General features: G+C 36.3%; 1 protein-coding gene across 2 annotated transcripts; it reads right to left on the reverse strand.

Moving 5' to 3' along the window:
• Positions 1-953: 953 nt before the first annotated feature.
• LOC137385497 (bifunctional purine biosynthesis protein ATIC-like) lies at positions 954-15,110 on the reverse strand. 2 transcript variants are annotated; one of them, XM_068071967.1, is made up of 12 exons: positions 14,950-15,110; positions 13,176-13,302; positions 11,131-11,274; positions 10,879-11,046; positions 9,686-9,915; positions 8,445-8,570; positions 7,722-7,915; positions 6,049-6,267; positions 5,659-5,825; positions 4,076-4,223; positions 3,282-3,398; positions 954-1,127 (listed from the first exon to the last, which is right to left on the reverse strand). In XM_068071967.1, exons 1-12 carry the CDS (start codon positions 14,969-14,971, stop codon positions 1,008-1,010), a joined length of 1,782 nt encoding a protein of 593 aa, XP_067928068.1. In that variant the 5' UTR covers positions 14,972-15,110; the 3' UTR covers positions 954-1,007. The 2 variants fall into 2 exon arrangements, with proteins under 2 accessions (XP_067928068.1, XP_067928069.1); XM_068071968.1 differs by lacking the exon at positions 3,282-3,398.
• Positions 15,111-15,325: the final 215 nt, after the last annotated feature.

Consider the following 15,325-nt stretch of genomic DNA (forward strand, 5'->3'; position numbering starts at 1 on the left):
TCTGCGAACTTACTCAATCGTTTTATTATTGATTTTTGTGAGTGAGTATGGAAGAGGATGCGCTCAAGTCCCAATTGCACACAACTCCCAATTGCACTCAACTTTGTTGTATACCGTGTTGTAATGTGTTTGACGTGATGTCTTTATATGAATTCATTAATTTATTGACTATCATGCCAAGCGGCTAGGCAATTTTTTATACGATTAATCTGATTATGCATCTTATCAGTTATATTTTAGATCAATATTTCTCATTCCGTCGCACGTAACGTGCTGGGACCAGATTCGCAAGACATCGACTATATCTAATAGTGTGCATTAGGCTCTGTATTAAGCCGGTAATTTGAAAATCTTGCAGTGTCACTACAGGCTTGATAAATTTATATTTACCTCAGTATTATTGTGCAGACAAGAACACATCCAACTTTACCTATTTTATGCCTTTGCCCATCTTTTGCTATCTATCAGATATTTTGACATTTTACATTCATTTGGAGATAAAATTACTCGATTTCTCACTAAACAACCACAAACTTCAATTCGGTACAATCCAAATACTTTAGTACATTTTGTTAAAAATGCCAAATAGTTGTAAACGGTGGCTAGACTCGCTCAAAGTGTTTGTTTTTGCTGTGATAAAATTAATGAGTTAAAAATTCTACTGTAATAATAGAGGAAGCTTTGTGTTGAAGACAATCTGTGATAGACTGATTGACATGAAAACAAACTTTCTGATCAAAAAATCAAATTATGCGAAAAGTAGGTAGTATAACAACTAGAGCTCAAGCTACAAAAGGGTTTCACATTCGACGCCATCCAAAATATTTTGAGTGCAGCCAAACTTTCGTCCCTTCTTTATCTGTAACTTAATATTACAAATGATTCGCTGTTTATGATGCTTTCTTACTATTTTATTATTTTGCTTGATATATAATAAATCTCAAGTTACGACAATAAAAACCATGAGTAGAAACTCTAGAATACTGCAAGGTGTAAGTTGAGTTAAACTAGTGATGAAAGAGGCGTATTGGCGTATGTACTAGAGTCATACCATATCCATCACTCGCATCGATCACAAGTTGGTCATTGGTTGAGCCACTCGGAGAGGCCACATACTTTACCCCACTCTGCAAACAGTCAATGTCAGATTACTAACGATTGATGACATGTCGCTGCCAGCGATTCAAAGGTGTCGCTAAAGGTTTTTGAGAGCGACTGACACAAGCAGCTCAAGGGGTGGTCACATGACCATCAAAACAAAGCGTGTGAACTGGGAGGAAGAAGTGAACTAAAGCCTAAAGGCTTGGCACCAAACAGCTGTTTGGGTCTATTTGAGTTGACCAAGTACAGACGAAGCTCGCACATGATTTCACAACATATAATAAACATACGATGCTTACTACATTTCATTGCAAACGATCTATCGAATGGTCATTCTGAAAGCAACAAATAAAAGCGCGTAAGACAAGAAATGGCTTGAACCATGTCAATGCTTTACTCAATGCTGACTGAAGTAGCAACTCCTTGCAGACATCAATTGCTTTAGCTGAAATAAGTACATCTAGGAAGCTTTGGGCCAGTGGTCATGTAGTCAACCCTTCAAGGCATAATAGACTTGCTCAAGGTTTATAAGGCCATAGGTACATACAATTATAACACCATGTCCAAAATAATCAAAACTAACAAATAATTCCTACAAATAAAATAATGAAGCTGAAATCTACTTAACGCATTCACTAGTGGAAGGCACCTACCTTGGTAAACTTTGCTACTTGACATCTTACCAAAGATAAAATAAATTATTGAATAAAATTACTGAATAACATACGCACACTCAAGGCAGCAGCAAGGCTATTTTCATCAACCCGTATGCTTGCTTTCACCAAGTACATGAAAATCTTTAAAAGCATGTATATTGAGGCTATAGCACTTATTAATACGATCATAACATTATATTTATTATATATATCATGAGATGATAATTTAAACTGTTTCTGTATCAGGTTTATTTTACAGTTTTGATCGTTAATGGGTGATGGCCGCTGCTTAAAACTTCCAAACTACTATGAGCTCGAACGTTGCTAATGACCATATTGGTAAGTCTAAACTGAGGGTATGAATTTAGCCCTCAGAGATCAGTGTATAACTCGTAGCATTGAATGAGCTCTAACCAAGTATCACACATTTGTTTTTTTCTTTGCAAAGCTCATTTTAAGCAATAGTCTAATAGACAATAGTCTAATAGACAATAGTCCAATAGACAATAGTCCAATAGACAATAGTCCAATAAACAATAGTCCAATAGACAATAGTCCAAAGGTCAATAGTCCAATAGACAATAGCCTAAAGGTCAATAGTCCAATAGACAATAGTCCAAAGGTCAATAGTCCAATACACAATAGTCCAATATACAATGGTCCAATAGACAATAGTCCAAGGGTCAATAGTCCAATACACAATAGTCCAATACACAATAGTCCAATAGACAATAATCCAATAGACAATAATCCAATAGACAATAATCCAATAGACAATAATCCAATAGACAATAGTACAATATACAATAGTCCAATATACAATAGTCCAATAGACAATAGTCCAATAGACAATAGTCCAATAGACAATGGCCCAATAGACAATAGTCCAAAGGTCAATAGTCCAATAGACAATAGTCCAATAGACAATAGTACAATATACAATAGTCCAATATACAATAGTCCAATATACAATAGTCCAATAGACAATAGTCCAATAGACAATAGTCCAATAGACAATGGCCCAATAGACAATAGTCCAAAGGTCAATAGTCCAATAGACAATAGTCCAAAGGTCAATAGTCCAATAGACAATAATCCAAAGGTCAATAGTCCAATCGACAATAGTCCAAAGGTCAATAGTCCAATACACAATGGTCCAATAGACAATAGTCCAAAGGTCAATAGTCCAATAGACAATAGTCCAAAGGTCAATAGTCCAATAGACAATAGTCCAATAGACAATAGTCCAATAGACAACAATCCAATAGACAATAATACAAAGGTCAATAGTCCAATAGACAAGAATCCAAAGGTCAATAGTCCAATAGACAATAGTCCAAAGGTCAATAGTCCAAAAATCAATAGTCCAATAGACAATTCCTAATAAATGATGTAGATATAGTCATAGCCTTACTAATACCAACTCGCTCATTTACACTCACCGCAATGCTGATATAGATTGTTAGTAAAGACGCAAACCGTAACAAACAGGACTAAAAGATTGAAATCAACAACCACTCGCACCTCTTTGGCTCTGTCAATATTGTCCCTAAAAGGAAAGAACGCATCTGAGCTGAGGGAGACATCAGTAAGTTGAGCGATCCATGACTTTTTCTCCTCACTTTTCAAAAGTTCAGGAACCTGCAATGTTGGCAATTTAAAACCCTGAAATACTGTGAAAATACAGTTACGCTGAGCAGTTTGGTTGGTGGCTTTGCAGCTTCAAATTTTCTGCGATAATTACCAGCGATTGGGATAATTGCCAACAACCCTTCAAAACTGATTTGAAGTGATCTTTAGCAACGAATTGACTAATAGCATAGAGCGTTTGTCCTTTAACAATTACAATTTTCCAATTTATTTATGCCATACCATGAGAATTGTGATTAGTAAACACTTTGGAAAGTTGATAATGTATTTTTAATAAAAAAAACTGTCACGTCGAATGATAATTCACTTTAACCATTTTAAACCGATTTGATTGGTTAACACAATAATGACCGGGTCCCGAAAGTAATTTGGAAATAGTAGTGAATGGGTAAACAGAGCGCGCAATAAAATAAAAATTATATATATTTTTATACTTTTATTGGGCAAAACAATCGTTTTCATAGAAAAAATTTTTATATTACCATATGGTGTCATGAATGCAGATACAAATATTATACAAAAACCTAAAACTACTCAGCTCATGTGTACATTTTACCTCTTTTGATGTTTTCCCATCACATAACTATCAACACTAGAACTTGCAATAAATAAGTAAGCTGTGACAGTGTCATGAACCCCGAGTAAACTTAAACGGGTGTCAGACAAACCTTATGGAAGTAATTTTTCCACTGTTCAATGGCCATGTCCTTGCCTACAGCACCAGTCACATACGCATCAATAGCATTAGACCTTTCCGATCTCTTCACCCCAGCCTTAAACTCCATGCCTAGCACCTTGGGATGTTGTCTCAACCACCTGCGTGTATATTAAACCATTGGCAGCGATGATGCTTTTAATTCAAATGTCAGCAGATAGTGCTAATCCTTAAAGGTTGACTTGCAACAAAATTCACATTACAGTTATTTGATATGAAAAGATTCACCCTGTCTTACTCTGCTGTGTTGTAGGTGAAAAATATGTGGAAATGTGATTTCAAGCTCTTAAAAGCTCAAAAACGAACAGTTAATCGCCACAAAGACCGCCGTAGTTTGGATTCTCTTTCCAAAACGGCTCAAGTGTGACGTAGTTGTGGGAGATGGTTTCTGTTTACATTTTCATGCAACCTTATTCGTCGAAATATTTGCACAAATATACTTTACGCATTCAATAAAACCATGTCTATTGTTCTTACACGTCTGTTCTATCATCATTGTAACGCTGTCACTTTTAGCACTGATATCTTATAACTTCCCGTAAAAATTCATTTAATTTTTTAACCTTACCTCGAAGGAGTACATATCATTGTCTGATAATCAAGACGAGCCTGTTGGTCACCTGTGATAATCGAAAAGTGCTGCAAAAATTATTTGCAAAGTATTGGGTCACATGATCAGATTACGACTTGACGATTAGATCAAGCCGAAACAAAACTGTAAAGTAGCGAGCATCTATATTTGATACAGGGTCTTCGGTAAAACCCGAAGTGTTTGTCATAAACTAGTGCTACGATAAGTTTTATATTGAGCTTTTTATTGGCCTTTCAATTCACGTGAGAACATCACATGACAAGACAATAACCAAACTGTAATGACTAAGTCAGAAAAATAAAGAGATTCCAATCTACGGCGGCTTTTCGTTTTTGAGCTTTTAAGAGCTTGTAATCACAATTCACATATTTTGCACCTACAACACAACAGAGTAAGACATGGTGAATCTTTTGATACCAAATAACTGTAATGTGAAATTTGTTGCAAGTCGACCTTTAAAGGCTGGTTCACACTGTATCACCGTATGTCAGTGTTGTCCTCTTGGCGATTATTTATCGACTATGTGCACTGTAAACCGACCACATCGACGAGGCAATGCGGATACATCGGGGAACGATAGTAGCTGTCAAACTATTTTGATAGTTCGCCAATCATGCACGATAATCAGTGTAATGTGCACCACTTCAGTGATGTTGATTGGCTGTTGCTGATTGCTTGATCTATATTCTCTTCCATGACAGTTTAACTAATATTTCATCATTTCCACAATAGCATTGTATAATGAGAACTCTATGCCGCAAATGTTTGGCGGATGTAAAGTGGATGGGTTTGTGATAGTGTGAACATTTTTATCACAGACGATCACCAAAGTACTGTAGGATTAACACCGACATACGGTAATAGTGTTAACCAGCCTTAAGGAAGAGGGTGTGAAGTAAAGTTTTGCTATCATAATATTAGTATAAGCTGTTGAGAAGGCTAACCAGTTGTCGACCTTGTCACCGGCCAGTCTTGTGCAGTGTATCCTTGACTGCTGCCCGGCTCCTATGCCCACTACTTGGCCATTCTTGGCATAGCATACGGAGTTAGACTGGGTGTATTTGAGAGATATCGTAGCCACAATTAGATCTCGGACCGCTTCCTCTGGTAGCTGTAACAACACAACCATACAACGTAACTATGGTAACTGTAGAAATAAATAACCTGTGGTTCTTGTACAAAAATATCTTCTCATTAATCACTTAACACTAAATTTATAAGATCGAAACTGGGGCTACCTAACATGTCAACAGACATGAAAACTACAAATTATATGAACAAAAACATCATCAGTCATGTGATGGAGTGCTGTCGGTGCAACAACCTCAACTCACCGACTTATCATTGCTAACAATATTGCTAAACAAGTCAGCATCTATGATGCAGTCATTTCGTCTCTGCATGAGTTGTAGGCCATAGATCGTACGTGTCTCGGTCAGAGGAGGGCTGTAATCTGGATCCATCTGCAGTATGCAGTATTTTCCACCTTTCTTTTTCTCAAGCATGGCGAAAGCTTCAGGCTCATATCCGGGAGCAATAATTCCATCAGACACCTAAACATGAACTCAATCAGCACTGGTGAAGGCTGCCTACCAAGAATTAATTAAAGAGAAAATACACTGACATAGCTAATCACACGCGATTGTTCAAGGATTATCAACAGATTTCTCACTGAATTTGGTTTCAAGCTGCGGTCTGTCAATACCATGTAAGATCGACAATACCAAGTAAGGCCGACAATACTAAATAAGGTCCAGAATACCAAGTAAGGCCAACAATACCAAGTAAGGTCGACAATACTAAACAAGGTCCAGAATACCAAGTAAGGTCAACAATACCAAATAAGGTCGACAATACCAAGTAAGGTCGACAATACCAAGTATGGTCGACAATACCAAGTAAGGTCGACAATACCAAGTAAGGTCGACAATACCAAGTAAGGTCGACAATACCAAGTAAGGTCAACAATACCAAATAAGGTCCAGAATACCAAGTAAGGTCGACATTACCGAGTAAGATCGACAATACCAAGGTCAAAAATACCAAATAAGGTCTAGAATACCAAGTAAGGTCAACAATACCAAGTAAGGTCGACAATACCAAGTAAGGTCAACAATACCAAGTAAGGTCGACAATACCAAGTAAGGTCGATTATACCAAGTAAGGTCGACAATACCAAGTAAGGTCGACAATACCAAGTAAGGTCGACAATACCAAGTAAGGTCGACAATACCAAGTAAGGTCGACAATACTAAGTAAGGTCAACAATACAAAATAAGGTCAACAATACCATGTAAGGTCGACAATACAAAATAAGGTCGACAATACCAAGTAAGGTCGACAATACCAAATAAGGTCGACAATACCAAGTAAGGTCAACAATACCAAGTAAGGTCGACAATACCAAGTAAGATCGACAATACTAAGTAAGGTCAGCAGTACCAAATAAGGTCCAGAATACCGAGTAAGGTTGACAATACCAAATAAGGTTTAGAATACAAAGTAAGGTTCAAATCATCACAAAAACATAGCAAACAGAAATGCTCACTTAGAGTAAAACTAAGGTATAAAACAGCTGAAGACCCATGTTCTTTCACTACCAACTTACAAGCACACTCGAAAACTTGTCTCATCTGTTCCTCCATAATAAAAGTTTACAGGTGATTGGTAAACATTAACAACCATATCAACTATATAAAGCAAGGCAGCAACAACTCGGAAAGAAAACCAGACAAAAATTGAAATGCTTCTAAATATCGAATAAAGATTGCATAATTGGCATTTAACTTCACTAATTAAATTTTGACAGTAAAAATAAAAATTATAACAAAAATAAAATATAGGAAATACTTTAGAATCAGCAACATGAGGTCTGTCACTCTGTGTATTCAAAATAGTCTGCATGACAACCTTGCATGGCCTACCTTTTAATTCAGCACAAGGAATCTATCAGTAAAACAAAAACAAAGAGAGAAAATGAAGATTTGAAGCACATCATGGCGCATACCTCCCGTGATATTATTTTGGCTGTGGCTATGTCACAGGTATCAGAAAGCGCTATAAAGTCTCCGAAGGAGCTCATCCTATCAGCTCCTCTAGCTCGGGCATAAGCGATTGCCAAAGGGGTGAGTTCCTCGGCCATGTCCGCCACCATACAAAGTGACATCTCTCCAGATGTCATAGGTGTGCCAACAGCAGCACCTGCGGTAGAATGAAAGTGATCTTTATTGATGGACTGCAGACGTTGAACTTGTCCAAAGTTGACTGATATCAAACAATGTAACATTACGGTGTTTTCACCAACCTCACGGCGCAGTGTCAATTTCATGCTCTATCTTACCAAAGGCGCACAGCAGATTTTAGAACTTAATCGACACGCACAGCGCACCATATAAAAGGGTGCACAGTCCATTTTTAAAATTTTAGATTTTCATGTTTGCCTTTAACTGCAAAAAAGACGGTATTTTAATTTCTTAAATATCAAAATCAAAAATATTATTTCAAATGCAATTGGTGCGTAATCATATTACGGCCAGGGAGACCTTGTAGTTAGCAAGGTGCTAGCTACAAGCACCTCTCTCTGAGTGTCATATACCACGGTAATGATAGTTCTGATGGAAGAGGTTACAGAAAAGCTATATTCTTGTCATATGTATACAATAGACTTATTCATAAACTTATGATTTCTACTCGTTGCACCAAGGCTAAACACAGCTGTAAAAAAACTGACCTGCAGGGCTGACATGTTTGAAAGATGCCGCGGCCGCAGTTCCTAGAGCTGCCTTCAACTCCTTTACCAGCTGCCAAGCATTGAGAGCATCACATAAGTTAATGTAACCAGGAGATCCACAGAGAACTAGAGAATCAGAAAGAAAATGCCATAAATCCAGATTGTATCTACTGTGTAATTGTAATACACATATACATATCAATATCTTATATGATATATGGCTATAATGCTTGCTCATGTAAAAAGAATAAGATATATTGGTAATTGAACCTAGGCCCTACTGCAACTGATATATCATAAAACCTCTATTTGAACGCCACCTCTGTTTAAACACCACCTCTAATAGAATGCCACTATAGGAAAAGGATTGAAAAATACAGCGCAACCTTGTAATTGAACGCCATTTCTATTAAACAACCACATTGACATTCATTATTTTATATCTTTATGAACCCATAACAAAAAGTGATCAGTAGAAAAGTGGCCACAAAAAAGTACTAATAATGACTCGGTTACATCAATAACAATTAATTCTTTCGTTATTGCCATAGTGCTACCATGATTTTAGTGACAGTGTACTTGAGAGGATCGATCGTCACAATCAACAGAGCTACACATGGATTTGAAGTCACAGAGGTCTACATGTAAATCCGATCCATTGTCTTCAGATTTGTCTATAATGTGGTTTATAACGTGAAGCAAAGAGTTGAAGCGTTTTGATGAACGATGAAAATACTCTTCAGGAACAACATAATAGGAGCCATTATTATGGCGCGTCAAAGTCCAATTTCTAACACCAAAGCTTTACGGTTTTTCTTTAAAACTTTTACTATGACATCAACGAAATAAATAATTGCATCAGTTTTATTCAATGTAGTTCCTTGTTTAACCCGGTGTAATACTGTGACGCATATGAAAAACAGTTTAGAACAGTTCGACAAAAATGATGAGGATGACGGGATTAATGTGGCTCCGACCCAAGGAGGCAAAATATAAGCGCCATTAGCATCGCCCCGTCTGTAAAAGGGTCAAATAATCTTCCCAAAATTCTGATGAATTAGTCTTTTTGAACATCCCCTCTAATGCAACCCCACAATAGAAGAAGTGTTGAAAATAGAAGGTGTTCAAATAAAAGTTTTACGGTAGTTTTATTAGGGTAAGAGCTAACAACTAAAAGTGGATACCTCTATTAGCATATCGGGTCAGCTGTCCAAATGTCTAAATATCACTAATAGGATCACCTGTCAATGGCAGCTTCTCCCCAATAGTGTACAACTGAGCAGGTTTTTGGTGAGGATTCATGCCATATCTCAATGACAAAACAGCTTCATCGGCAGCATACTGCAAGCGCAGATATTGAGCTATGGCAGCGTCGTACTCAGCAGTGTGAGTGAATGCTTTAAGTGCCAACTTCTCACGGGTTTCCAGTGAAGTATCAAGGTTGTTGGAGACTTGAAGCTCATTTGTTACTCTACAAGTCCAACGCACAGCCAACATTAGTGACACTGGCATTGCATGCTGGCAGTTTTTTGACTCAGTGTGTTTAGGATAAAAGGCAACCATGGTAGTTTGAACGCCGTCGCGAATGAATTAAACTGCTAATACGGTTATATTTAATCAACATCCAATGCCATAGAAGTCATTCTAATAGCTAATAACAGAGCAAACTCCACCATAAACACTACAAAAACTTAAATACATGTATGTATACTACCTGTATTTGATGAATATAGGCAATCCTTGATGGCAAGCATTCATATACCTGACTGAAGCATTCATATACCTGACTAAAGCATTCACATACCTGACTAAAGCATTCATATACCTGACTAAAGCATTCACATACCTGACTAAAGCATTCATATACCTGACTAAAGCATTCATATACCTGACTAAAGCATTCGCATACCTGACTAAAGCATTCACATACCTGACTAAAGCATTCACATACCTGACTAAAGCATTCATATACCTGACTAAAGCATTCACATACCTGACTAAAGCATTCACATACCTGACTAAAGCATTCATATACCTGACTAAAGCATTCACATACCTGACTAAAGCATTCACATACCTGACTAAAGCATTCATATACCTGAATAAAGCATTCATACACCTGGCTGAAGCATTCACATACCTGACTAAAGCATTCACATACCTGAATAAAGCATTCACATACCTGAATAAAGCATTCATACACCTGACTGAAGCATTCACATACCTGACTAAAGCCTTCATATACCTGACTAAAGCATTCATATACCTGACTAAATCCTGCATACATCTGACTGAAACATTCATACACCTGACTAAAGCATTCATATACCTGACTAAAGCATTCACATACCTGACTAAAGCCTTCATATACCTGACTGAAGAATTTATATACCTGCTAACTACAAAATAATACTCTAAATAATGTATACCTTACTTGCAATAATCAGCAGGATCACAGAGAACTGTTACCCTAGCATGATTCTTAGCAGCAGCGCGAAGAAGGGTGACGCCACCTATGTCCACATTCTCTACCGCCTTTGCTATTGTAACATCTTCAGCAGCCACAGTCTTTGTGAATGGGTATAAATTACATACCACAACCCTATAGAAGTGAGAAAATGCATTATTACTTCAACCAGTACAGTCTAAATAAAAGAAATGAAAGAAAGTAGATAAAATGCCGTACTTTACATATTGGAAATTACGAGCATCCATGTCAGCATGGTCAGTTGGGATGTCTCGAGCCAGTATTCCTCCATGCACAGCTGGATGCAGTGTCTTTACCCGGCCTCCAAGCATTTCAGGAGCCTTTGTAACATCCGCGACATCCCTAGATGAAACAACATAATTTTACAGAATATGCTTGAAGGTGGATGTCATTCTCAAATCATCATATATTTATGTATCATATATATACATGGCACCGTGTATATGAATTATGAGATGCCGAAAAGCAAATAACCAAACCTTGACATCCAAGTTTAATCTGTTAGCACATTTTCTTCATATGTTAAATCCATCGTGTGTAGAAGAAAATATCTCTATAATTAGACATTTACTTAATTTGATTTTTTCCAAAACTCAAAAGCTTATTTATAAATATTTCAGGGAATTATATGAAACACTAAAAAGGCATATAAAACTATGTAAAAACTAAATGTAAATACTTGAGTTATACACAAAAAACTAAATTAATAAAAAGATAATATTCAACAAAAAAAGGTTTTTATTGCTAATTTGCTGTCGGGACACAGTAACTGAAGTGCAAGGTCCCCAATGCAAAAGTTGTGAAGTCAAGGAGGTGATTAAAATACGCCAACCTAGACTAGGTCAAGTCTAAACTACGTTAGCTTTTATATGTTTTATTACTTTATAGTTTTTCAAGTATGTTTTAATTTTACCACTCTTTTCATATCCGTCCACAAAACTGTAATGATTTGCAAAACTTTGAATGGTGCACGCGACAAATCACTTCAAGAGTGGGCCAAGTATTTTCCTAAATTTCAAATCGCAGTTATAAAAAATTTATATTAAAGTGATTCTAAATCGACGTAAATTTGGATGTGAATTCCTGGAGTAATATGCATAACTGATAAATATGCAGTGATGATACATAATTGTAGTAATTTTTGCCATATTATTTGCCCAACTACCTATGACTTGCTGTGCTTCAACCCCTCTATTCAAATTAAAATTATAGTTTATTTTAATTCATAAATTTATGTAGCTATGAACAAAATTATATTATTCAATCAGTACGCACCATAATGCAAAAAACATAGGTGTATTATAATTGTTCTAATATATAAATTAAAAATTGATATTTTAATTTTTTTAAATTAGTAAACATGTTTTATCAATCCACCATTTAGCATCTTTCATCGTTAAAAACAGCAGTTCAGCGATCAAAATGAACAGAATAAATAGAACTTAAAAACCTTCATCCAAGTAGAACTTTACTGTATTAGATGATGTCTGTACTTACAAGTGCGCCAATACTGGGAATCACATGACTAATAACTGCTGTTATGTCATAGCAACAATATCACCAGCCCGTTATTGTTTACCTCTTTTGAGGCCAGAGGTAGTTTTTCAAATTTGAAAATAATAAATACATGTAGTTAGAAATGGAATATTCTTATCAAAGCACTTTACATCGAGCAGTTTTATAATATATAAAGTTAAAATCTGTAAAAATTCTGAGAACATACAATAAATGCTACAATTGTATTATATTTCAGTAAGATAAATTATTATTATTGCATATGATATATGTCGGAGAGTCAGAATAGAAAGAAGGCACCTCTTGTATGAGATATTATATAAATCTTAACATTCATAAAAAATGACCAAAGGGCAAATATAATCAGAGCAAAGATGACCTCAATCAAAGAACAATCCATTTACTGTATGTAGAACCACAACTTCCTATCGTCTGCTTGCAAATATAAGGCCAAAACTATTTCGTAATTGATCGCAGTGCGATGGTAGCAGTTTCTTGAATCTTATTAAAGACTTTCATAAGTACTATTTCAAAAAAATTATAAATTCAGCAAATAAATGTGAGAAGCTACCTTGGAAGGCATGATTGCGAAGCGATAATATGGCATTGTATAGCATATATACGGATATCAACAAAACACATATTATTTCACAACAATGAAGAATTTAATGCTTTCAAACAGCAAGGCAATCAACTAGAAGAAACATAAGACAATGTAAGATTACTACCTGACAGGAACCTCTGCATCCCGTAATGCTTTGGCAGTTCCACCTGATGCTATCAATTCTAGCCCAATCTTTGCCAGACACCTAGCAAGGTCCACAATGCCAGTCTTATCAGATACACTTAGAATCGCTGAAAACAAAGCACATCTCTTAGTACATAAAATTTAACAGACTGCACTAACTTTCAGAAAAAGTCAACTCTCTAAAAAAATTTACACTAGTGTCCCACATACATGCGTTTTTAGATATAACCCTCCTCTGCAACCTATAAATCAACTATTACAACCGGTAGTTTCTCCAGTTGTACTACTGTTATCATGCAGACATACTAAAAAGCCAAATAGGTTACTCATTCTAGTATAGAATGAACCAAACCTATGCATTGGGTAACTGGAAACACACATTCTTGTTGTTTCTAACCAGAACAACATGGAATATTTTAATGTTGTTTCAAATGAATTGCATCTGCTCATTGATATTCTTATGCTCATTTCAAGATAGCCTTTCATACTTTGTGTACCATGGCGTCATAATACGTCTCTCTTGCTTTGCCATTTAGCAGCGGGTTTATGCACTTCCTTCTTCTCCATCTCAAATATAAAGATATTTCCCTGCCATGCCGGCAGATAGGAACAGCCAATGCTGCTATTGTCATAGATATGGTCACCTCTGCAGCAACCATGAGAAGTTGCTTGACATAACACAATGCTCTAATAAAACAGCTATCCGATACTTGCCAACCTTGGCTACAATGTACTGACTTCAAGCCAATAATTGATGTGGCCATGTCTCCCGCAACTAGCAAGTGCAGACTACGCTCAAATGTACTACCTTCCCCGCAGTCTCTCACAGACCTCACACTTTAAAAAGTTTGTTAAGTTATTTTTTTAGCCAAAAGCAGATTCAGCCAGAACAAATAAAAAAATAATCATAATACAAAAACAATCATGATCAAAAACAGAAATTTCTGTATTATTTTTCAAAATTAAACCAACAAACAACTCATGTTTATCAAGCTTGTTGTTGAACTATTTCTATTGTATTACCACTTCACTAGCTCATTTATCAGTCAATTTTACCAACCTGTTACCAATCCTACCCCGCCAGGCCAGCAAGTTATCCAATTTCATGATGTATTGTGCTGTTCAAAGTTTATTTGAATAGTAGCTTTAAAGCTGTAGAGGTTTTACCATGTTAGTAACGAGCAGTAAGAGAAGAGATGTTGTCTCTTCCCTACTTTCACTGCTGTTTGACCACTATCACATTGGTTAACAGCTAACGATGAAGGGGTTATTCTCATTTAAAGCAATCCCTAGCTAACAAGCCTTTCTAGCCTCCAACTAGATCCGTGATGAACATAATCAAATCACACTTGAATTAACTTTAAATGGATTCAATCTAGCTTAAACTGGTTTAAGCCGAGTCTGACTGATTCCAGGCTTAGTTGAAGTAGGTCAACATTACTGACACAAGCCATTCAATTGAAGCTTGACGAATTTTTGTTTACATGCCGTGTAATAAAATATTACATGTTCTCCAACATAACCGGCCATATGGAAGAATATGACATAGATTAAAAACTTGCTTTCCTGTTTACCTAATGGCATAGGTGCAGACTTAAAACTTGAATGGTTGACTAATTTGTGTTTTCTATATATTTAACAGGTCTTTTCTGCTCCATAGCTCCGTAATTTGACTTTTTTATTTTAACCAAGCTTGCTAGCTATGCGTTCTTTCTACATAATCGATTTGACATATTAACGTGATAAGATCAAACCTAGTTGTTTCTTGTCCTCCATTGATCAATGCTGATGATCTAATCTAAGATAGTCTTCCGTTACTGTTTGTGCTACATAAAAATAACAAACTAGTCGCATACAAGTGAAGTGCTACTACAAAGCCAGAGCTAACTACTTGTATTTAGCAGGTACGAGCAGGCAGAATACACAAACATGTGCGAACAAAATGAAAACAAAACCGCAGGACAGCACCAGTTATCTCGAATTGCTGTGCGTACACCGACCCTTTACTATACAATTGTATTAAAGATCTCAGGCTTGACAAGCATTGACAACCGCGTGGAGAACCAACTGTAATCATCTAAGGTGCTTTCACGAAATTTGCGGAGTTGTTTGCTCAACAAACAGCCAGAA

Source organism: Watersipora subatra, chromosome 1 (assembly GCF_963576615.1).
Source record: "Watersipora subatra chromosome 1, tzWatSuba1.1, whole genome shotgun sequence".
Classification (NCBI taxonomy): domain Eukaryota; kingdom Metazoa; phylum Bryozoa; class Gymnolaemata; order Cheilostomatida; family Watersiporidae; genus Watersipora; species Watersipora subatra.

Bases quoted from the DNA above. Each gene is read 5' to 3' on its own strand.
- LOC137385497 (XM_068071967.1), bottom strand. From the start codon at position 14,971: ATGGAGGACAAGAAACAACTAG. The intron at 13,303-14,949 runs GTTTGATCTTAT...CTTTGTTTTCAG, and splicing joins GGAGGACAAGAAACAACTAG to CGATTCTAAGTGTATCTGAT. The intron at 5,826-6,048 runs GTGAGTTGAGGT...GTGTTGTTACAG, and splicing joins TTGTTAGCAATGATAAGTCG to CTACCAGAGGAAGCGGTCCG.